General features: G+C 37.6%; 1 protein-coding gene and 1 long non-coding RNA gene across 4 annotated transcripts in view; one reads left to right on the forward strand and one right to left on the reverse strand.

Moving 5' to 3' along the window:
* The window catches only part of zgc:171572 (protein bicaudal D homolog 2), a 32,534-nt gene extending 20,119 nt beyond the window's left edge, over positions 1–12,415 (forward strand). The window contains exons 9-10 of one of the 3 annotated variants that reach the window (XM_051901970.1): positions 7,093–7,334; positions 10,308–12,415. In XM_051901970.1, coding sequence (XP_051757930.1) covers positions 7,093–7,334; positions 10,308–10,360 — 295 coding nt within the window. In that variant the 3' untranslated portion in view covers positions 10,361–12,415. Of the gene's footprint in view, positions 1–7,092 lie in introns of all 3 variants that reach the window. The other 2 variants (XM_051901971.1, XM_051901969.1) reach the window with 2 other exon arrangements.
* Positions 12,416–13,266: 851 nt separating this feature from the next.
* On the reverse strand, positions 13,267–26,073 carry LOC127517451 (uncharacterized). Its single transcript, XR_007931249.1, has 6 exons — positions 23,228–26,073; positions 17,642–22,222; positions 17,310–17,553; positions 14,349–14,405; positions 13,730–13,798; positions 13,267–13,400 (listed from the first exon to the last, which is right to left on the reverse strand). It is a non-coding gene; the product is annotated as an uncharacterized LOC127517451 (long non-coding RNA).
* Between the last annotated feature and the right edge of the window lie 169 nt (positions 26,074–26,242).

The raw sequence follows: 26,242 nt of genomic DNA on the forward strand, positions 1-26,242 counted from the left end.
GCAGCGTAAACACATTTAGAAACTATAAAGACAAAAAAAATAAAGGAAATGCCATGGTTTCCTAACAAAAATGACACAACATTCCCTTACTTCCTTGTGTCTAATCTGTCCCACCAGTTTCATAATGAACCAAAAATATTTTGACACTACTTATAGATTTCTAACACTGTTGTGCCATTGCTTTGGCAAAGCATCTGTGACACAAACTGAAATTAAAGTCTCGATATGAGTTATTAGTCATACCTGCAAACTCCAAAGTGGTGAAAAAGGTGACATGTTTACAAGGTAAATAGTAGTAGGGGGGTCTGGGGGCTTCTTCCCCAAGAGAAATTTTTTTTGATTTTAACATAGAAACTAAGCATTCTGGTGCACTCCCACAAGAAAATAAATGGAAAAAACAACATTTGCTTCAAGTAAAAATAAATAAATAAATAATAATTTATAAAAAAACATTTATTGACACGGGCTGGACATTGACACAAAGTTCACAATTGGATTTGATTTTGATTCAGAAGCTTGCGATTTGATTTCAATTTGATTACCTTCAATTCATTAATGATTAATTTGGGGTCTATCAGGTACAGTACATGGCAAATTTCCTCAAAGAAAAAATCTCTCTCAACTATTGCTGTAAACTATACAGGGGATCACAGCTGCTACATCATTATAATATTAAAGGTTAAAATTAATTGATTTGTAAGCTACTTACATATAAATTACACATAAAGTAGTTTTTATAATAATGTTATAATAAATTTTTAATGACATAATTACGTTTCTACTCATTTTTATTATCTGCCTAAACATTTAAATGGTGGCTGTCATAAATGGTGGCTGTTTTATTCATTCAGTATTGAAGCACAAGTTAAGGACATGAATATGCAATGGCCTATAGTCACAGTGAATATATATCAAAATGCTCCTCTCTGAGTTCATATTTGTAGCTGACTACCAAGTTTTTTTGACATTGAACAGCTTTTCTGAAGTAAATGTTACGGTAAATGTGACATTTTTACAAGCTATTTTATTGGCGCTTTTCCGCGGTTGAAACAATGATTGATCGATTAACGTTACATATGACATGATACAGATTTCAGTAAGTTGTACTGGATCTTTCAACATACCTTCGGTATTCATTCATCCTACATCCATTCATGTTTATTTCGTGTTGTAAAGCGGAAGAGATGATCGGTTCACGTGCGCTCTGCCTGTTTGAACTGAAGCGCTACAGCGATGTGTCAGTCACACCACAGAGCGCCAAAAAAGATCACGACAGCTCGAGAGACGTCTATGGTCTCACTCCAGTCTATGGGAAAGTAGCCCATTTTCGATTTATTGTGCCTGAAAACTCACCCTGACACCCCCCACCCCCGAAAAAAAAAAAAAAACTCTTCGGATCTACATGATTCACATAAATGACATATTTTGATTCAAAACAGCGAATTTCGCCGAAAAGCGACTAGTTTGCAGGTATGATTAGTGCGCTTATCAAAAGGCTGTGATTGAGTTAGTGTATAGTGTGTTGTGCTGCAGGTTTCAGCGTGAAGCGTAGCACTGTGTTCATTTACACGCGATCAGAGCGTCTCCGTTCACAGTGAACTTCATCTCTGTGTGAGTGCATGCATACATTTGTGAACGCAACCTGCGCCACTTCCACTTTCACATAATCTCCAGTGTTTTTGTGGACAGATGTTTACAGCGTGAAACGGATTTATAAATGTTTCACTGTAACTTAAAGGCCTGTACGCAGATTTCCTCTTCTCCTCTTTAAATCTTTAGCTCTTACAAGTGAGGAAATTAAGAAAAGTATTGTAATTTTACTACTTGAGTGTAAAGTAAATTAATTGATATACTTATGAAATATAATTTTTTTTGGGTGTGTTTCTGTCTTAGAGAAATTATGATTCTTTATATTTATCATTATTCAAATCGTTTGGCTTTTTAAAACGGTGTGAATGTAATATGGACACTGTATCACAAATAAAAAGAGGTTTAAAGTCCAGGTGCGAGTCAGTGCAAAGACATTTTTATATTCTGTTCAGTTTGCTCACTGACATTTGCACCAGATGAATTTATCTATTATAAAATATACAAAACTTTCTTCCAGGGACCACAAACCTTCTCTGAGCTCACTTTTTTCTTTCTTTTTTTCTTTTTTGGAAAGACGCTTCATCAGTTGAACAATCGGTATGTTGTGAACAACAATACAAATCATTTTCTCTCCTGTCAAATATTAAATATCACTACCCTGATAAGGTCTATCCCAGCCTTAAAAAATGGTCTGTAATATTGGAAAGTCTCGTCTTCTGTTGCTGGTCATTTTCCATGCAGGTCATATGGCCTCCTCCCGTGTAAGTTGGCAGTTTTTGACCAGATTAGGATATTTCATGCGTATATCTTGTGAGAGCAGGCTCTCAGTGATGGGACCCAGCAGATATGTGTCAGAGTAAATCTACAGTTAAGTCTTCCCAAACACACTGTAAGCCGTGACACCATATGCTGCAGAATCACGTACACGCCATCAATGGCTTTAACGCCATCAACTTTCCATGGGAATTAACGGGAATATATGGGAACTAACGGGACTTAATGGGAATAAACTGGAAATTTGCAAAATTGCAGGTTAGCCTATAACAGGGAACTTAAAACAACTTGGTTAAAAGAACCAGATTTAATGCAAATTTAGTTGAATTTCTACCCTGCGCATTCCTCGATCACATGACACAGCACACTACTGCAGGGCTATTGAGGACACACCCCTGAATGGATCATACGGATCATAGGGAATGTGTTTATTTTATTCAACATTCATGCTTTTTTGTTGTTCAATGAAAAAAATCAATTAAAGTTCTACTTGCAAATAAATGAATGAATTTTTTTTAAAAATATGTATTAGTTTGCATGCATGTCTGCTTATGACCAAACAAAATGTTCATATTATTGTTAGTATATGATACAGTTTGTATGAATTATTCCGCATTTCCAATTAATTCCCTTTAAGTTTACAACTCGGAATTATTTCCAAAATTCCCCAGCTTAACTTCCCATGGAAAGTTTCTGGAAAGTGAGTCCAGGAATAAGTCAATGCAAAGACATTTGCTCTGTTGGATTTGGTCACTGAACATGGGCTGGAGATCTTAATTTTGAACTCTAAAGACTGAGGTCCAGAAAGCCCTGTGGGAAACATGGTCTCACTTTTGATGGCAGTACTGAGAACTGGTGTGAAAATGTGCTTAACTGTCCCTATACAAGAAATCTCAAAGGTGCTAAAAACAGGCTTTGTTTTCTTGATATTGTTCTTGTTCCTTTTTCTTTCTTCTGTTCCCACTGAGACTTCAGCGAGTGAACAAAACTGTGATTTGCCTCTTCCTGTGTTCATGTTCATACATGCTATTAATGGAGAAACACCGATGAAACCGTTCTTTCAGCAACGCTCCTTTTACAGCACACGATTCATTGGGAAGAGTTCCCATCAGCAGCCGGAGCCGCCGCGGCCCCTTCAACACGCTCCAGCTTTTGTCCTGGTTCGATCACTGGGTATTAATATGCTAATAAGACTGTCAGGAGGGGTCTGAACTCTCTTTCCCACAGTCTCCAACATCTCTAAAGCTGTTCAGAAAATCAGAAATAAGGAAATGTGTTTTGCATAAGAAAATACTGCTATTTTAGGAGTTTAGAGCTGCTGTACTTCATGAGTGTGTCTGTCTGGGAGATTTCTAAACATGTTCACCTTCTCATTCATAGTCTGTTTCTTCTTTCTCGCTCTCTTTGTTTTGTTTCTCTGAGATGATGTTCATTCCAGCTGAGGTGAATGTGTGTCACAATAACAGCCACACGCCTCCTTTACACCGCGGCTCTTCGCTCTCACAGGCACTTCTGCTACCGCAGATGGGTTCACATGTGACCCCGGCCTCTTTTCCCGGGAAAATCCTGACCCCTGCGTTTAGAGCGGCGGTTCCCAGGGCCCGATCGCTAATGAAGCCTGCACTGATTTCTATTGTGAAGCGTTGTGTCTTTATGTGGCTCAAACCTCAGTCTCCCCCTCCGTTAATCTCAGGCGTACACACACAAGTGGGCGTCCAGACTGAGGCTCGTGATTTAAGAGATCAAAGTTCACTCATCTTATCACAGTTCTTTTTTACAATCACATTTTTCAATTCTTGGGTCATTTTTTCAAAACTCTTCACACAGTTCTCCTAACCAACTTTCAGCTTCACAGCAGTTCATTTCACTTTTAAAACTCACTAAAACTACCAAAACACTTCATACATGTCTCAAATCAACTCATTCTTCCTCAACACTAGCACAGGTTTCACCCAACAAACACACTTTATCACTCAGAAAATCACGAGTAAAAAACGCTAACACAGGCAGCATTATAAAATCTTTACAAAACAAGAATGACACGTTTATAATTCACTGCAGTATATGTTACATGATCCAAGTTTACATTACAGCACAAAATCATTCCTAAGTTTCCAATGAATTGGGTCTTGGCGATGTAAAAATGATAAAGCTACACTATCTAACTTTGGTCCTCTAGTGGTTAAAATATAAAACTGCATGTGTCTTGAGGCAGAACACTCCTCTGTGTAGATGAATGAGGTTTGAGGCACCAGGAATGACAAAATCCATCCTGACAAATCTAAAATATAAATCATTATTTATATTATTATATTATTTAACAGAGCTGTTTACACCATAAAGCTTCTATATCTGCAGTGCACAGCTTCTCCATCAGCCGAAAATCAAATGATTTGATCTCTCAGATTCTCACGTCTGGTCTTCAGAGGACTGATGAATCACACCCTTGGGAAAATCATGTGTTTTGTGATGGGCGGTGGTTGCGTGTTTGGCAGTGATTATTGTGTCGGGTGGCGTTCAGACATGCACTGCGCTGTAAGGCATAGAGTTATACTGCAGTTAAAGGAAGGTGAGGCTCTTTAATCGTTCTGTCTGTTCCCGCATGTGTGAATGCTTTATTCTCCTGATTATCCATCACTCATTTAAAACTGAGATCTGTTGAAACGGCACTTTGGGCTTTTTATGAACAAATGGATGAAGAAAGCAAATTGGTGATCTTTGAACAAGATGTCAAATCCCAAAATTGGCCTGGTGTTGTACTTCTGTTGAACCAGGTTGAGACACTTTGACAGTTCCTCTTTTTAAAATGGCCAGTTGCATTAAAGGCAGACTCCACCCACAAATGAAAATCCTCTCAATCCTCTCACTGTGGAACACAAATGGAGATTTTTAGAAAAATAATCCATCTCTGAGTAATGTGAGTGAATGGACCCTCAAAGCTGACACTTCAAAAACCACACGAACTGAGCATGACAGTAATCTATACAACCACAGGTGAAGAATCAATGTCTTCTGAAGTCAAACGATAGGTGTGTGTGTGTGTGAGAGAACATACTAATGTTTAACCTTTTAAAACTATAAACTAGCATTTCCAGCTAACTGTCGTTGTATAGCACTTTTTATACTTTAAATGCAGCTCAAAGTGCTTCACGAGGTGAAATAACATAAAAATAAAAACACAACATTGATGATGCGGTTTCACACATTATCAATAAAATACCAATAAATATTGATTATCAGTATACTCAAAAGAAACTTTAAAAAAATGTCTTGACTCGCCTTGTATAATATAAATGCTTGAAACTTGTCAAACTTAAGTTGGTAGAAAATTGACTAAAAGAAGATTTACTGTATAGTATGCCAAAAGACCATCTTGACAAACAATCAGTAATATAAAAATTAATTGTAAAGATAAGGAATTCCTGTCTCAATTTACAATGTGAATGGCCAGTCATTTTAATGACATGCTCACATTGACAGTTTTATATTTTAAAAATATACGTACAATGTAAAAATGTGTACACAATAAGTACATTGTTTCAAATTATTTAAGGTGACCTATTATGTTTTCTCAGAGTCTTGATGTTGTTTTTGGCTCTACTAGAACAGGTTTTCCTGCTTGAATGTTGATTATTTTCCTTATATTCTCCATTGTTCAGCTCCTCTCTTCCCAGTCTGTCAGTAACTCTCTGTTTAGTTCCTGTCTCTATGAAGCCCCTCCTTCTGAAAAGCACAATGTGCTCTGATTGGTCGGCTGGAGCAGTGTGTTGTGATTGGTGTCTGGGAAATGTCCCGCCCCTTACCATAACCGCCAGTTTCAACACACTACTAACTAGGGCTGCACAATTTATCGCACGATACAAAAAATAACATAGAACTTAACCGCGATTCGTAGTACAATTATGAAATCGCAAAGGCTGCAGTTGTTTGTTTTGTGCGGCTTGTCAATGAAGTATGCTAATCTATCTGAAAGCACTGCGAGTTTGAGTCGCTTATAATGTACATTTGAAAAAGCAACACACGTCAAACATCTTTCCAGACATGAGAAGCATTTATTAACATCTTGTCCAACAAAAGACAACATTTAATAACGTTTTACTCCAAACTCACTTCATAATGACAGTTGAGCATCCTTCTGTGAGATGATGTGGCTTCTTAGACAGAATAAGGCAGTCGTGAGTTTATTAGTCATGTATAATCAAAGCGTTTCAATCTTCTGTTTATTCAGCTACAGCGATATGACGTGTTATCTTCTTCTACTGCAGGGCATATTTGGAGTTTCTGCACGAGAGCGCCCTCTGGCTTTCAGATGGAGAAGCATTTGCTACTGATCACAGAGCCGTACAGCTCTGACAAGCTGTGCATTAAATAATCGCAGCCTTTGCCAAATCAAGTGCGGTTTAATTGCAATAAATCGTGCAGCCCTACTACTAACTAACTCAACCAGGCCCCGCCCCTTTATTCTGCATATGAATTATTTAAATGAGGAATATTGTGAAGAAAACTCAAGACTACAATGGAGGTGTTTCAGGGAGTTCAGAAACACTGACACTGATATAGAGAAGAACTCCTGCTGGAGGGACTTTTTGGAGAGCTTTTTCATGCTCAAACAGCAACATCACACACTAAAGAGAGATGAACAAAAAAGCATATTTAATTTAAATGTTAGTACATAGTATTTTACCAATGTGATGATTTGATTTTGTTGTTTATGTCTTTGTCTCTCAGCTGTGACGAGTACGTGACTCAGCTGGACGAGATGCAGAGGCAGCTGGCAGCCGCGGAGGACGAGAAGAAGACGCTCAACTCTCTCCTCCGCATGGCCATTCAGCAGAAGCTGGCGCTCACGCAGCGGCTGGAGGACCTGGAGGTCGGCCACGAGCAGATCCGCCGCGGCGGAGCCAACGCACGCACCAGAAGCGGCTACTCGCGCAACAAATCCACCCCGTCCAGCGTGAGTCACTCCCGCGGTGAGACAGACGGAAATGCGGGAATGCCGCTGGTGTTCTGCAGCGAGAAGTACAAGATCTACTGCGACTGAAGCCGCGGCTGTGTTCGCTCATGTACAAAGCTCAACTCGCGCGCTCTTGCTTGCTCTGTGTCCGTGTGTTTAGGGCTGAATAGGGTCTGCTAGCGTTCTCATAGCCAGGTGCATGTTGTAGAGCTAGCTTAGGGCAGAATGATATAACGTTTAGTCTAAGTGTTTCTGCCTGCGGCACCAAACCGAATTGCACAGGTTTACGGCACGTCTCTAGATTAGACGTGCTAGAGAGCTAGCCATAGGATTGTTGAACTGTGGTCAATAGCTGTCCATCTCTCCTGCCTCTGAAATCAGCAGCCCGTCCGATCAGGTGACTCGTGTTTACATGCCCCAACACACTAGATATGCAAACCTCCCCCCTGCCTTGTTGACGCAGGAAAACCCATTGAATTGTGCCGTTTTTGTTTTAGCGAGAAATCAAAACTAGCATTGACACGACGGGTTGGAGAGTGAGCGTTTTCAGCGATGTCACTCGCGAGGCAGGCGGGAAACGACGTGCGATCATAAATCGGCCAATGGGATTCTGGCTTGCTTTTTCATAGATGTCTATTTCTGAGAGCTTTAACACGTCTTGCGTTTACTGGAGCACACTTGACACACGGTGATGTCGTGGTGAAGGGCTTGTCACATGCTCGTAGTGATGTCATAATGCAAGGCTGTTTGTGTATTTACAGTGCAGATGAACATTAGCGAGGCCTTATCTGTCGTTTCTGTCTTCTGACACCAATCACAAGAGGCAAACAAAAGATTTCAGGCTAGTTTTCTGGCTTCAGTAAAACATTTATCCTAAATCAGTGATGAATATGGTTAATGCTGTTGATTAATCAATCATATTCTCCTAGTTATACTCTTTGCATTGGTAATCTGTCAGTAGATAATGTATGAAATGAAGCTCTCATCTCCATATAGAAGGAATTCACTCGTGTTTGCGTTGTGAACGCAACTGAAGCGGTCGACGCTGACTAGGGTTTTTCAGACAAACTGAAATGAAAGCTCATGAATTGGGCTTATAACGGCTTCTCTGAATCACTATTTAAAAAGGAGCAGCACACATTTTCGGAACTTCAAAATGAAACGTAAAACTCGTTCTCAGCGTGCCTCACCATTATTGTCATTCATTTTTAATCGAATTGAACTGTCACAGAAAAAGACAAACGTCTCATTTGTCTGGCCTGTCAAACAATTAAACAACAAATGGCCCGTGGCTTTTCAGTCATTCATTAATCCATTATTTATATGAATCTATGAATCAGTTTCACCTTTATTTCTACAGCGCTTTATAAGACAGAGATCGTTTCAAAGCAGCTTCACAGTGAGAAACCGGAAAACGCTTAAATTCACCAATTAAATAAGAATTAAGTCACTTAAAGCCTTTATGTATAATGCATTATTAAGGTATTCATAATGTATGTTATAATGCATTATATCTTTTCATAAATAACTGTAACCAAAGTTAAAATGCATTATAATACTTGCAGATTCCTTGTTAGGGGTCAAGCACTGAAGGTGTGTAGGAACCTATAGTAATGGTTGGTGTTGTTCTTCTTCTTCCATGGCAGCCCAGAGAACCGCTTGTGGAAAAGTTATGAAATTTGGCACAAACTCAAACCCTCTAGCGCCACCAACTGTCCAAAGTTGGAATTTTTTTTGCCATTTTGAATTTTCCAAAAAAAAAAAAGAGTGACTTTCAAACTCCTTGGCCGTTTTTCCCATTTTAATGAAAATGATTGAACCAGTTCAACTTCAGACCATAGCGAAAAAAGTTATGGAATTCAAGTTGGTTCGTCAAACCATTCTCGAATAACGTGTGAACAATTTCGACAAAGAGCACGTCAAAATGAACATGGGCTATATCTCTGCCACGCTTTAGCTGAGGCTACCTGCACAGTTTGAAAAATTAACAGTTTTGCTTATAACTTCTGAACTGGTCTGGTTAGATTCGGTGCAGCATGCTGAGTCATATGATACCCATATCAGCCATTTTGGGCAACAGCCATTTTGAATTTTGTCATAAAATGTTATATTTTACGAACACATTGGCCTAACATTATGAAACTTGGTATGTGTCTTCAGACCCATGCCCTGATGGTACTCAAAAAGTTTCAGGGCAGCGCCACCTTGTGGTTGAAAGTTATAATGAAATTTCCAAAAATGCTAATAACTTCTGACCACACCACATCAATTTAATCACAGCACCACCTATAGTAAAAATAAACCATTAAATCTTTATTATCAGTGACAATATTTATGATTTTTTTCAGCAATTTTGCCTAAATTCATATTAAAGTCTTTAATTGTTAATTGTTGCAGTTGGTCTGATGTTCCCAGGAATGACAGCGTGACTGATCATGTTCTTTGTGCTTAGCTTTGATAATTGCTGCTTGCAGCTATATTTTCATCTGAAATTGGTTATTTGTCATGAGTTTTAATGCATTAGGCTTTCTATAGGTGTAACAGTAAGTATTATAATGTGGTTACAGTTATTCATGAGCTCATAAACTGCATTATAAGGTGCATAATTAATGCATTAAAATCAAAGGACTTTAAGTAAAAATACTTTTATGCTGCATTATAATATGTAAAGGCTTTAAGTAAAGTGTTACCAAAATCAGCGATTAAATGATTTGATAGTTGGGTCTTCGGCTGGCCGAGAGAAGTTAGTTTTCTGTGTTTTTACCTTTTACAAGGCATTGACAAACTGCATGCTGGGATTGGTTTGAGATTTTCAGTGCTTTGAGAAACTCTGGCTTCCTGCTGATCTTCACACTAACTTCTCGTAACACGGGCTGTTCGCTCTGGGTGACTAACAGCTTTTCCATTGAGCGCCTCTTGAGCAGACGCAAACGCTGTGTACATTAAACCATAATCTAACTGCTGTTGTTTCTTTGTTTTTAATTTGCAGTAAAGTTCAGCTGGGAACCACACATCCCTCCACTGCCTACAAATCCACAGTAACGTTTCTTGGACTTAAGAGAGAAATACTGGATGGCGTGTGTTTTATTTTTTTAGTAATCTTTGGAAACTCACAGCTTTTATGGTATTTTCACATTGTACACTCGGCAGACGAGCAGGATATATAAAGCACATTCAGGGTTGTTTTTACACACAGGAAGCCAGAGCTCAAAGAGTCATGAAAACTTTAATGCTTTTGATTGATTGAGACAATTTCAGTCAAAAGAAAAGAAAACGGCTCATGTCGAAACGTTCATCTGTGTTTTGAGATTTTAAACCTCTACTTTTTTAATATAAAGTTATATTGATTTTGTTATGTCAGTCTATAGTTTGAGGTGTTCTGGTTCAGTCGATTCACTTATTATTTTACACTACTGTTTTAAGAGTGTCGGATTTCTTTATGTGCGCAGCATCATAACTCTCCTGGGCTTTATGAAAGGAATCTGTAGGATTATTACTGAAATGTTATGCTTCTCACATTCATTTTATAGCCTTGTTTTAAACAAAACCACAGGCGGTCAGATGCTGGGCTTTTATCTATTTATTATTATTTTCTCAATATAGGAACAAATAAAAATGTTACGTTGTGGCTTAATCTGATCGGAAGTAAAACCAGCCGACCGATAACTAAACTGAATGAACTTTTTGTTACGCCTCAGAATCAACAATACAGCATTTATTAATCCAGGTTCATTTCTTTATGTATGAATACATTTTCAAGTAAATGTATTATGAACGAACATGTGAGCAACAGTATATTCAAATATGAACCTGGATGAGTTAAGTTAACGTACACCGTTATAGTAAAGTGTTTTCTTAATTTCAAGCACCTTCGCTCAAGCTTTACGCGGATCACTGACCTTCTGCATTCTGTACAAGAGCAAATGAATTAATTCCAAATTGGAATGCTGTAATTCTCTCTATCTCTATTGTGCCAAGTGTCGGTACAGCGTTCGGGTCGTTCAGAGGATCAGAAGCTCTTCCTGCTCTACCTTCCCTCCGTTTGGATTGTTTTTCCTTTATGATCTTCATTCTGACCATTAGTGCCTTTGTGTTCCTTCAAGAGAGAATCCTAGTTAGCGTTTAGTTGTCGTATTTTATTTTTCTCACTCCTTAAGGAAGAACAGCGGATGGCTTGTTTTAAACTTAGCAGCAGCAATAAGTACAGAAGACATTCATTCTGTTTTCTAGGGTGTGGAAATACGAATTATTAGAGAAATGAAACAGATTGTGCTGAATTCGTCAGGTCAGTGATCTTAATTGCAAATTCAGGGGTTTTAGAAAAACATTATTTTTCGTAATTCGCCAGAATTATCATTCTTTTGCCTCGATATGAACAAAAACTCAGAGACACGGAAGCAGTGTGTGTTCTGCTGTCGTGTTATTGGTGAGGTAGGAGGTCATGTGATATTGATAGTATTGTTAACAGTTGTGAGAAAGCTCGTGTCTCTTTCTGTCCAATTGTTTTATTTTATTTTTTGTTTTTTTTATTAAACATTTTTGACATGGTTATATGAGCATTACAATTTCAGGAAACAGAAAACATGCTGCATCAACAAGCAAATGCTGCCATGAAAGTCACATTTTGTTTGTTGAGGCGTAAAATTAATAAATACAGTCGGCGAGTGAGGAAAAACTAAATTAAGTGCAATTACAAGAACAAAAAAGTTATGTGGTGAATAAGGTTTTCTGTTTGCTGGAAGTGATGGCATTGTGATATATTACACTAGCTGTGGAAGCTTATTATTATTGTGTTCCAGTATTGATCTATAAGGATCTATAAGTTTGATACCTTTATATAAAATAACATTCATTTGTTTGTATTCATTTGAATTGTTGAACTTTATAATGTGCATTATTATGTCAAATGCATGTTCCTCTCGGCTATGAGACTTGTACACAGAACTGAAAACAAACTTACAGCTCCAAAAGACTAAAACAGTTTAGTTTTGAATTGGTCTCTGAGTCCTGAACTAACCGAGTTAAAGGATTGTTTTACTCTGTGTGGAGGTTTTCATGCTGGTGAAGTCAGTAAATGCAAATAAAAAGTCACTCAGAGTTTGTTCTTTGTATGTTTGTTGTGTTTTTGTCACAGAGCTGGTTTAAACCCTTAAATTCATGAATGTTTCGTCAATCATTCTTACATATTCAGGTCTTTAGCGACCCGGATCTCAAACTACCGCAATAGTATAAAACTCTTCTGATATTTTAATAACAATTACAAAATAACTAAATAAAGCATATTCCGATACCTTTTCTATCTTTGAAGGGTTAAATTTTGTTTTTTCCCCATCATTACTGTCCTCATCAGCTCATTTCTCCAGTACATTCAGCATCTGACTTATGTGATCTCGACCAAAACTAATTTTCAAAATCTTCAAAAATGTATATATTTTTTTTAATCACTGACAGCTTCTTCATCAGATCCACCATCAGTGACAGTAATATTTGATAGCGTTCAGAACTTGCTCTCCAGTAAATCTCCGAGCCATCTCAAGTTTTGCTGATGATACTCGTGTATTCTTTAGTTTTATGCCTGCAGTAATTATGAGTGAAACATCACGTCATCATAGTGTACCAGACATCGCCACCATGAGGAATAAAGGTGAATTGCACTTATTGAGTCAGAGATTCAAATGTTGCACAGAAAAAATAATTAAAATTAACTATTACAAACTATTAAACTATTACATTCTTCGGTCACTAGCAACCCGATATGCTTTTTACAAAAAAAATCATTACACACACTTTTATAATTTTTTTTCCCTTGATATATTGTTCAATGAATAAATTGAAGAATCTTAAGAAGGTTGATATCTAACTGTAAAAACTGAACAGGGGTGAATGACGTCCAGGATAAAGACCTGAGGTATGAGTTTAGGGGGTTAAAAAACTTAATGAAACTTTGATCTGCATTTTAATTTTATTTAATTTTGGTTCCTGATTAATTCATGCATTCTTTAGCTTTCAAATGATTTATTTACAGACTTGAGGCCCAGCTGTTCTTCCTGCGCTCCAATCACACAAGGATTTATAATCAATCCTGTGAAACGTGTAAAGACAGGAGTGAGTGAGATGAAAAGAGGAGGGAGAGAAAGGAAACAAAACCAAAATAAAAGCTAAAAAGATGGTTTATGTAACAGCTAAAACACTCCTGGATGTTAGGGTTGACTGGTGTGCATCAGACCAGCTCAAATGAAGGACTCACTCTTATTCAGTTCCTCTGCTCTCTTTTGGACAAACTCATTAGTGAAGCACCAAAATTAAAATTCAGGGGCCAAAACAAAAATTTAGGATGCACTTGGCCGAAAACTCAAAGTGAAAATAGTTGTGTCCCAAATGAGGCACTATACTTCTGCAGTATGTACTCACTCGTGTAGTGGATGAAGTGTATGAAGGTTCTTTTGTCATTCATCATCAGTCTGAATCCTGCCCCCTCCGCTATATATAATTAATATAATTAAAAAACAGACATAAAGTAGGTCAGTACACTTCAATCAAGACACGATATAGACTAGTGTCTGTGAATATTAAACTGCAAAAGTACAAATCCTCTGCATACACAGAATTTGTGGGGGAAAAAAGGGAATTTGAGAAAAAAAAAAAAAAAAAACATATTTCAGTGTTTGATCACTACATTTGAGTGATCATTGCAAAAAATGTGTTTATGTATATATATATTCTGTTTATGTATGTACTGTATTCAATATACAGTACCAGTCAAAAGCTTGGAAATACGAATGGGATTGTGTCCAAACCTTTGACTGGTACTGCACAATAAAATACACACATAAAAAGAATGTCGGCCGATATATCCATATCGGATTTTTTACTCCCTAATTTCAGTATCGGCCCCCAAAAACCCATATCAGTCGGGCTCTACTCTGCACGTACTTCCTATTATCAAGATATTTACGATTAATTTACAGCAATAATAGAATGGTAATTCATAAAACTAAGGAGCAAACATATAGATCAATCATTCTCTTACCCGTGTTGACCGTTTTCCATTCAATCCATGAAGCTCTGAACAGCAGGATGGAGCACACTATGAGAGAAACCATCATGTGTCAGGACACGTTCAGCTGTTAACATCAGATTCTATGACTAAACACAATAAAATGATGTTAAAATACTATTACACCCCTGCTCTTATTCATGGTTTTACACATATGGCCATAAACAATAATCTGATAATCACCTACTTCAACAGTTATACCATTTTTAGCTGAATTCAAAACATAACTTAATGATACAAAAATGAATTGTTAAGATATGTCATGCTGCAAAAATAGAAATCATACTAACATTTCCATCAACATTTCCATCTCATTTGGGAGTCACACTTGTGTTTTTCCTGATCAAAAGTGACCGGACACCTGAAATGACTGAAATCCAATTTGTCAAGGCAGATTAGCACCACCCAGTGAGAGCGAAGAAAGAAAATCATGTCATTCCATGGTGTAACCACTAGATGCCAGTATAGCTCCCTATGGAGAGGCTTGTGAATTCCCTATTAAGTTTTAAGGCAAAACTACTTACTATTAAGTTGTGAATTTGAATGTATATTTAGAAATTTTTGAATACTACTTTTTGTCAAGGTTTATATTTTGTTGTTAAATTTTGATTTTATCCTCTTATTTCAGTCTTCTGACTATTGCCCTACCAATTCATTTGTGTGTATAAGTGTGTGCGCGTGTGTGTGTGTGTGTGTTTGTTTTGCACTCTTGATATTTTTGAGTGTCACCCCTTCATTGCTGTGCACTTTTTATTTATTCATCAAAAATTTGAGGGAATTTTTCAAATTTTTGATAAATAAAAAGCAGGTCAGTACACTTCAATATAGACTAGTGTCTGTGAATATTAAACTGCAAAAATACAAATCCTGCATGTTCTGCACGGTCATTTGATTACCAGAAAATACACACAGAATTTGTGAGAAAAAAAAAAAAAATTAAAATGGTTGTTTTTATGATTCGATTAATTAGACATGCTTTTTGATTATTAACCATTAAAATGAACCATTCAGCCATTAAAATGGAAAAGGTTTAGTCTTTCCACTTGCAAATTCCTCCATGTAAATAGCGAATCTGCCATGGCGTGAGTGCACCTGGTTTTTAAAGGGAATGGGAAATGCACAAACGCCCAAAACACACCCATGACTCATTAAGACACTAGGTACAACCTTTTTAGACCATGTGCCGGGTACGCAGACCATTTTTTCTGTTGTTAAACTAGCAAAAGAGGATTCAGAAGTGCACCTGTGCCGTGCGCTTCAGACCACGTGCTTAGATCATTAAAATAGGGCCCTTTATGTTATTAGGAGAAGTGTAAAAATATTTTCAGTTCATTCGGTTCAAAATGTGGCAGGACAGATAATTATTGGGAAATTTAATGGGAAATTATTTAACTACAACATTGACTTCTTCAGTGGGGCACAAAAGCTCTGCTCTTTGACAGCTGACATCTGAAAACATCATGAAAAAAGCAAGGATGATGTGGAGAAGATTCACTACACCAAACTAGCATTTTCTAAAATAAAGCAATGCTCTTTTTATTACATCCTTCTCAACACAGTTGTCAGTTATCATCTGTTAGTTTCTGTTTTCATGGACCTTCAGTTTGTTTTTAATTGTCACGTGTCTTCTTTGTTCATTTGCCGCCATTCATTGACACTAACTAATCATCACAGCTGTTCGTCGAGTTAATCATCTGTGTGTTTAAGTTCCTGTTCGTCCTCAGTTTAGTGTCCGGTATTGTTTGTGTTCGGTGCACTCTGTCTCGCATGTTGGCTTGTTATCGCATCCGTAATAAATCTTCTGTTATTGAATCTTTATCTTCATATTCATTGGAACCATAGCGTTACAACAGTCCTGACCCTCCAATGACAACTGGTCATAATAATATAAAAAATATATAATAATACATAATAATATAATGATAATAATCACCTAGTCTATTTATAATAATCTTAATAATTAGAGATGCACCGATATATCTGCCAATAATCGGTATCGGCTGATAAAAGCAAATTTTCACACTATCGGCTGATAGTTTAAAAACAGCTGATAGTCAGAGCTGATATATCCTGTCAATCAAAAGAGGGCAGGAAAATGCTCTGAATTTGGGCTTTCTGTAAAGAAAATGCTAAGAAACCAGTTTAATAGTAATTAATATCATATAGTAATTAATAATTATATGAATTAATAACATTCGGAAAGTTGAGAAAGTTATTTCTTAAGAAATAACTTTAATCTTCAGAATTTAGTTAATGTGTGTTAATATTAATTAGAGTAATGTGTTTATGGTTATAACTGATACCAGTTACTCTGAAACAAGTTGATGAAATGGAGAGAATAAAGTTTTTATTTGCATTTCCTTCAAAATATAATAATTAAAGATATAGTTATTAATTATAATAAAAATGATCATTAATTTAAAAGAAGGTATAAAAAGCAGAACCAAAACTATCGGTATCGGCAGATATCACTGAATAATCGGCTATCGGTGTCGGTGGAGAAATTTAGTATCAGTGCATCTCTATTAATAATATTACATTATAACACAATATGTTATAATAAAAGCATTAAGAGTTGTTGTTATTATTTATAACAATATTAGCCTATTTATTATTATTATCAGTATTATTATTTTATTTAAAAGAACAGTACATTTCCAATACTAACATTTATGGACGTCTTAAATCCTTGCTTTCAAACGTAATTTTGACAGCCTTAATGCTTCTCTTTGTTGACAACAACAGATTTATAAACGATTCTCACTGTGAATTAGGGAAGATGGTTGGCGCACGTTGCGTTCACAATGTAAATGATAAGCGAGTGAAACACAGCATTTACTGTGAATGGAAACTGAAAGCTGTTTTACTCCGAAACAAGAAGCGCGTTAGATTATATATTTATATTTCTGTTCACATTTTAACCGGTACTGGTACCTGAAATTCAGTGCCCAACAGGGTTTTTTCCCGCTCTGAGGTCGTAGAAGAGGCCTGGACACAGAGATGCTGGCCAGCATTGGTCCCTCTTCTGCCTCCACCACCGGATAGGATCCGCTGAACTTAGGACTGCCGGGAAGCTCTGGTACACCTGTACCTCTTTTTTGGTCTTTTCAGTGACGTTTATCTTCACTGTTTTCAGCAGAGCCTGGTCTTCGTCTTTGAAGAGCACCTCAAGAGCTGTCTTCAAAAAGAAAACGGCCTCATGATAATTCATCAAGCATTCTGCGATCAATACAACACGTATGTCAGTAGTAATGCTCATGTCTTACATGTGCTGCTATTGCTGGTGTTCTGTCTTCTGTGAACCCATGATCCTCCTCTTCCTCCTGCTGAAGCAGCTCTTCTCCTTTTTCCTCCTGGGTCACATCTCCACCCTTTAATAAAGCATACACAACAGTAAATTAAAACAATATGTATAGAATAGAACACACATAAGTCTACTTTACGATCATAAACAAACCTTGTTTCTCCTTGGTTTTGAATCGAACGTTATGACCTACACTGCATCCAGCAACCTGGGGGCAATCGAAACGCTTCACTTTTTTTTAGGACTTGTGCGGCACACTTGGTGTAACCTCTGCTGCTCACAAAGCAAATGACGAACCAATTTAACCTGACATACCTGGCAGTGGACACTGTGTTCATCTTAGCTGGACTGAGTATCTGCGCATGAAGGGTAGTTGAGACAGGCCTACTTTTGGACTGGAAATTGTCGACCCAATCTGGCAACAGAAGGATTTTCGATTCCAGGTTTTTCAGAGTCTAATCCCAGCATAGGACTTCCGGAATCGACTCCATTTGCTCTATTTACTTTAAGACAAAACAGGGTCAGCGATATAAAAATATAAGACACAGGCTATTGTTTTTCCGACATGAAGCCTAAAACTACCTTCACTAAAACAACACACTTGTAGTGTGACTGGACAAATTAGTCCAGTTTAGAGATGACATTACCTTTAAATTATTCGTCGTTTTCTAGTTGTTGCCAATACTACCTAATTTTAACAGGGAAAAGTAAGGAGAAAAAGGCTTTGTTTGAATAATTTCAGAGTTAAAGAAACGATAGAGAAGGTAATGTAATGTATTCTTTAATAAATTCATCTAAACGGTCATGTGAGGGCAATAAGCGCTTTGACATCTCTTTTGTAGTCGAGCATACTGAAAACAATGAAGATAAATCTCAATGAAGGTAAATCTCTCTCATGCTGTTTGTATATTATTAAGGCCTGGTTTCACAGACAGAGCTTAGACTAAACCAGGATTAGGCCTTAGTTCAATTAGGGCATTTAAGTGGCTTTTATAAAGGCTCATTAGAAGAAAAAAAAAACAGTACTGGTGTGCATCTTGAGACAAAACAATGGCTCTGACATATTTTAAGATATGTCAGTAGGCTACAAATTGATTTCAGTTAAAACAGCTCAAACATGCATTTTAGTCTAGGACTAACGTTAGCTTAAGTCTTGTCTGTGAAACCGGGGGTACGTGTTTTTTTTGTTTTTTTTTATTAATTTTTGTTGTCACACCATGAAAAAAAAGTGAAAGAACTGACAAAGTTAATGACCCCTTATATTTTCTCAAACATCAGACTTCACACTACATAAATAAGTATTTTTTCTTCAAAAATGGTGTTTTACAAAAACAAATACTGCTTTTTTACTGCATATTTGTCAACTACACAGCTGTAGTAATACTATGGTAATAATTAAGCGACAGAGTTTGTGAATAACACAAGATATTTCGGTTTCAGCGATCTAGGAAAGAAATAAACATGTTTACGAACACGTCTTACCGCCATTTTCAGTCCTTCTTCTCAATCCAGTCAGCGCGGCGCGAAACTGCTCGTGTCAAAATGGAGACCGGCTATTGCGCGTCAAACGACAAGTTCACTGAACGCATTAAATTCCGTTAAAATGCAATGAAATGTGTAATATATATTATAGCAGTGAAAGAAGCTTAATATAAGCAAGGAATGTCCGCAAATAAACAATAAACACAAACAGTTTGCTTATCTTTTTAAGTTAGGAGGACAATTATCAACATATACAATGTGCAAACACATTAATAACTCAAATAATTATAGTTTGTATAGCACCTTTAATAATATTGGCCCAATCTTTTCATTCTGCACTGTTTTACTTGCATTTGTCGCTATTGTCGTGCTGTGTTCATTCATTCGGCCAGTTTTTGTTCAAAACGCGGTTAATCAGGTGCGCCGTTGTGACGTCACAGTCGCGGCGGCCTCTCGTGGCTTTGTGACGTCACGCCTTAGAACGCGACCACGCCCAGAACAGGATAAATAGCGCAGACTGACTCGAGGTTCACACATCTTTACTGGTTTAACAACTGCTGTAACACGCCTAAAGAAGACGAACATTGTGATCTGATTATCTCATCTCTGATTATCCTCTGATTGGTGAGTATAGCAAGTGAAATGGATTTCGATTTGTTAAACCCGAGACCCCGCTATTTCCCCTTTACTGACGTTCCAAAGCCCGACTACTTCCCCCTGCCATGGGGGGAGCAGAGGTGGTGGGAATGGTTAGAAACTCCAATGGCCAAGACATCGGGGCCAAAGACAGTAACCTGGGCTGACCAATCTGAAAAGAATCCCAAAAAGCATAAATACATGTTCGGGCCCCTGAAAAGCTGCCTTAAACAACCAGAGAAAAAGACACTAAACCGATACACAGAGAAGCCAAGAACACCTGTGTATTACAACGCCTGGTATGAGTACATAAGAAATACAAACCGCAGTCCAGCAGAGCCTGCTGGACCCACGTTCAGGACAGACCCGGTTCTGACAACAAAGAGCTGCCTGAAGGAGACTAAAGAGACCCTTCAGAAGCTTTGCCACCCTCCCACTCCTCCAGAAGTCTCTGAAGATCATGCTGAGGAGCCTCAGGTTAAGAGGGTTCACTGGCCAGACATGAGGTACACTCACCTGCGTTATGAGCCTAAAGAGAAGATGACCTGGAAAGAGAAGCTCAACCTGAAGGAGAGGTGGCGAAAGGACAGGGAAGAAGTGATGCAGTTTAGGGCTGAAGAGCTGATAAAGCCTGAACCTGATTATAAACAAAAGGCAAAAACTTGGCTCAAAATACGGGTCGTAAGACTGCTAAGACTGCGGACACGTCCTCCTGCTGCGTCGCCCTTCAAGAGCTGCTTGAAGGTGACGACACCCAAAAATGATACAGCACCAGTGTGAAGAAAAAGGTCCTCAAAACAAGCAGAAGAAACAACAAAAAAGAATACCACGTGGCCGTTCACGATGCGTCCAAGCGCACAAAAGACGTGTCATGTGAACGGCCACTAAAGCTGACCAAAGAAAGCGGCTTCAAGCGGCTTTCCCCTGCTTTCAAGTTGGTCAGGAATTCGCGGCACTGACCAACTGAAAGCTGCTTGAAGCCGCGGGGGGGAGGAGGGTGACCTCTGACCGGCTCACAGACGTCAGCTGGGACAGGGGCACCACGAAAGGGCACTTTATTATTACCCCCCTCCCCCTCTAGCTCATTATTTATCTATAATATGGGGGAATAATAATATTTTTATTATTCTTCTTTTATTGCTGAAATCGTGCTGCCACTGACAGTTGTGTCACATGATGCTTTTCAAAATCACAGCATTGTTAAAAAGATGATTTGACTCCTTGAATCTGTCCACGTGAGTTCAGTTCAGTGACGGATGTTTGTTTTTGTGCCTTAATGTTCAAACTCAGTCCTGTAGGATTCCTACAACTATATCATAATCTGGACTAATCCTGAAGCAAACAAACTGACTGCATTCTGCTGGAATAACGTCTTCCTCGCTGAGCTCCATGACTTTCAGTTCTTGCCAGTGTTTGTTAAACTCATGCTGATGCTGGGAACTGATTTAACACAGGATCGTCACACACTTCAGGACTGGATTCAGTTTATGATCCAAATTCCCATAGTTATTCTGCCATTTCAGGGCTTCAGTTTAACAGAAAGAACAAACAAAAACAAGCATTTCATTTCAAATCATTCAAGGAATCAATAATTCAACTGAATCACAAATAAAATGAAATGAAAATACACTGTGTGTATTGTTAAAATGCATGTTACAAGAAGTGTTCAAATGCATTTAATTCAGAAATAAATAATACAAATCAAAATTAACAAAAAGGAAAAACATCATGACTTCATACGATCAGACAAAGTGCAAAAAGAACAAATGTAAGTGGCCTAAAAAAATGTTCATATCAGTCGATAACAGTCAATATATAAATGTCAAATCTTTATTTCTTTCAGATTTAAAGGCAGATTTTTGCTCCTCAGTGAAAGTTTTAAATGACTCTTTATTGTCAGAACATGACAAACACTTCATGTTTTCAATTCTTTACACTTTTCCAGCCGTTCTTCCTTTAAATAAATATCTTAATAGAAAAATTAATTTCTCCACTTCTGCATGTTCTAACAGGTTTGTGTTTCCTGACTTTGATTTTGTGCATCTCCAGAAGATTGCAGTGCCGGCTGCAATATTAATCATATTACATGTTTTGTCCCTCAGAAGTGCACATCTGACAGCAGTGGCTTGAGTCAGGATGCAGATATACTTATGTTCAGAAACATCATTCTGTAAAAATTGACAGGGACAGCGGATGTACTTATGATTCAGGAGTACACACACGCACACACACACACACACACACACACACACACACACACACACACACACACAGGTGATCATGCAGACGCTCCTGTAGCAGGCGGGATTGAGGACGCCCTCCTCCGAACGCAGCAGTGTGCAGCGAGGACAGGAACATAGATGAAGCCTTTCACAGCAACTACTACATCATCTGAGGACCATCAGGCCGTTGGGTCCTTTACATCCTGAAAAAAAACAAGAAAAGAATGAAAAAGCACATACTGGTTTGTCCCCTTTTTTCCCAGGGATGTGTAAGGTTGGTCATCTGTGGCGCTATTCAAATACAAAAATTTTTTTTTTAGTTTTTTTATGAAAATTCATTGCTGTAATAGTTCTGCTAACTAGGACTGGACACTGACACACATTTCATGATTCACAAGCTTGATTCAATTCGTTTTCGATTTGACATCAGTTATTTGGGTCTGTCAGGAACATGGCACATTTCCTCAAGGAAAAAAAACTATTTCATTTTCATTTATTTATTTCAAAAGGGACAGTGAACATTAATCAACATTCATATAGATGTAAATAATATACCAATGTTAGCACAAAGACTAATATAATGCTGTAAATACAAATGTTATTATACATTTTTAATGACATTCATGTTTGTACATGTTTTTTTTTTTTTGTATAAACATTTACATGGTGACTGTCATAAAAACATTATGGATTATTCAAACACTAAATATTGAAGAACAGGTTCAGTAGAAATAAAATGAATATGTAACATAGTGAATATATTTATCAAAATGCTTTGAATGTCTTTCATGAGGTAAATGTGACGTTACTGGATCATATTGCTCTCCAGCTGTTTTACTGACGTCTTTCCGCGGTTGAAACACTGATTGATGGATCACATTAAAAATATGATTCATTTCAGTAAGTTGTTCTGAATCTTCTGATGTTCATTCATGTTTATTTGCTGCTGTAACATGTAGATTATTTCTATTTGTTGGATGGGAGGAGCTACAAAGTTTTGTTCATTCATCAACTGAAAACAGCATACACTAAAAGATCAGTTCAAATATCATATCAGTTCCAACCCTGTATGTTGGTGCTGTTGTTTTTTTTTTTTCTTTCTGAAAATGTAATATTCAGTCTTTTTGTAATCATAAATCTGTCTCTGTCTGATCAGGTACAGAACTAATGTTCGTATAATTTCACTTGTGAAATGTAAAGGTTCTCACCTGGTTTCAGCCACAGTCGCTGCTCTAGAGTCAGTGAAGTCTCATGTCATGATGGTGAACATCTTGCGTTGGACGTCACTCTACAGCTTCTTCTTCTTCAGCGGTCTGGAGGATTCGCTCCAGTGATTCTTCATGTCCCGCACAGAAACTCTCCACAGTCATATCCAGATTTAACTGAACGTCCTCCGCCCTGCTGTCACTCACATTCATCACTGTGTGTCTTCCACATTTGGCACAATGTCCTATGCAAAAAAACTAAATTATATACAAATATATAAAAAAAAACCTAATAAATAAATGAACATCAAATGAATTTACAAATAAGCTCTCATATCAGGCCTAAAATAATGGGCTTCCCAGACTGCTTTGCCCTGTCTGTTCAGACCTCAAAAGAGCTTTCGATGAACAGAAACAGTCCTGGGACAAACACAGATCACATGACATGTTAATGCTTCCACAAACATTGCAGACTATTAAGGGCCGTTCACACCAAGAGCGATAACAATATAGCTCTAAAAATCATTCTCAATATAATAGAACAGCAGTGTTCACACAAGCTATAACCATAACGGCACGATATCACTGGAATCACTTTCAGGAGGATTTTTTTTCCAGCTGATGAACGAAAAAACTTTGACAGCCAATCAGAATCCATCCTGCTTTAAAGAGCTCCAGCATTTAAAGAGACAGACACAAAACTGCAGCGCTGATAATGAACAGAAGGATATTGTGTGCTGGTGTGAACACTGATATAGTTATTGTTCTTGGTGTAACAGGCCTCATCACTCTTTTGATGATCATTTAAAGACTGCAGGACGCCTGTATCTGTATACATGTTCATTCTGGAGGATGCTGCGGCAGAAGAACGCAGGGGTTCAGCTGGTGATTCTGGATGTACGGCTGGCTGTTCCACTGGGTTTGTGGAGGGAATGCTAATATTTAAAGAATAGGAAATGAAAACAATATTCAATTTTTTAGGATCAAATTGTAAAACTGTATGTTGTCTATCTGCGGTGATTTGAACCTCTCTGACTGTGCATGAATATTAAAAAAAAAATGACTTAAATTGTTTTATTGTTATTATTATTTATTTTGTTGCATTACAGAGGGGTTGCAAACCTGACCAGAGTTATTATAGTTAACTATAACCAAAAAAAAAAAAAAAAACTTGTTACTTTAAATAAAACTTTAAATGAAATAAAAGGTAACACTTTATTTTTAGTGTCCTTGTTACACATTACATGTACTTACTGTAGTAATAACAGTAAAATTATGCATAATTACAACGAACTAACCCTAAACCAACCCTTATTACCCTAACCCTATAGTATGTACATACTGTCAATGAATATTACTCAGTACTTAAATTTATTTATAATTATACTGTAACACAGACACCTTAAAATTGTGACCAAAGTGTAACCAATACATTAAAAAGTTAAAAACGTAAACACGAGTGCTACGTTTTCACAAAAAAAAACAATTTATCACTTTATAAAATATTAATCTCTGATGCGCGTTCACGAGAGTGTTTGTGTTGACGCGAGAGCAGAGGTTGTTACATGAACACGCACTGGAGATTAATCTTTTGTAAATAAAGTAGTAAATTACGTTTTTTTTGTGCAAATAAATCACTCATGAAATTGAGGTTAAACCGCTGGAGTCACATGATTACTTTAATGATGTCTTTACTACCTTTCTGAGGCTTGAAAGTGGAAGTTGCAATAACAATGTTTGAAATAACTTCTGTTTGTGATCTGATGTGGATTCTGATCACCAAGACTATGCGCGCTATTACTATAGTAAGCATGGTAAATACGACGGCTTGAAGAAATCAGACAAATCACATACGTAGGCTATCACAATCATGTATTTATTTTATCTGTCAGCACGTCTCGTCTCTTAACGGACTGTCTGATATCCATATTTAGCTCTGCATATTTCATAAAATAAAGCAACTCCAGTTTTTCGGGATTCCTCTGTTTCTCAGACTGAAAATATAGGCCTAACTGTTGGGACTGTCACTGGAGAGAGTGCTAAAGCTCCTCAGGTCATGTTTTTGGTGGAAAACTTGTAGAAATCATCATATCATATCATTCTTTGTAAATGTGATGTAAACATACTGTCCCATGACTATAAACAGAAACAGACGCGACTGAATAAGTGCATGTGTCCTCTTTCTTTTGTGAAATAACAGTAAATACCACTTTATTTCTGTGACTAATGTTTAATCTTGACACAAATGAATTCATTATGATCAATTTGTTTCGTAAAACATCGATGCTTGGGTTTTTAAATCTTTAAGTAAACAACAAAATGCCAACAAACGCCTGCTTTTATCATATTCACTTCACAATCTCGCTAGTTTCCAGTGATTTCTTTCTGATTATTTTTCTGATAAAACTTCCATTTGTTTGTGAAATGACGGGTTTGTGTGACGTTGTTCCAGAGAGGCGTGTTACGGGCGGGTTTTAGTGAAGCGCTGCGGAGCTTCTGGCCCGACGGTGGAAATGCAGCGTGATTTTGGGCTCGGTGCTACAAGTCCGGGGCTATTAGCCTAGCCTGGCCCGCTGAAAGCCCTGGCTCGACAGTGGAAAAGCGGCTACTGAGGGACAGAAAGCTCTCAGATTTCATCAAAAATATCTTAATTTGTGTTCTGAAGATGAACGAAGGTCTTATGGCTGTGGAACGACATGAGGGTGAGTAATAAAAGACAGAATGTTCATTTCTGGGTGAACTAACCCAATAAAGACAATAGGTAGGACCAAAAATAAAAACTAATTCAAAACTATAATAGTATCTCAATGATACTAAAATAAAACAGTTACCGACTACCACCGAGAATGACTTACTTTTTATCGTCTTCTGTCATTTCAGGCTCGTAGGTGAAATCTGTTTCTTCTTTTATCGTCACCATCGAGCTGTGGTTTAAATCAGCGGCGCTTTCCTCCATCCGTGGCCGCGTCACTGGCGTCGATGTTCCGCTGTGATTCTCAGAGGAGGCGGTGACTAAAG

This window comes from Ctenopharyngodon idella, chromosome 8 (assembly GCF_019924925.1).
Source record: "Ctenopharyngodon idella isolate HZGC_01 chromosome 8, HZGC01, whole genome shotgun sequence".
Lineage (NCBI taxonomy): Eukaryota > Metazoa > Chordata > Actinopteri > Cypriniformes > Xenocyprididae > Ctenopharyngodon > Ctenopharyngodon idella.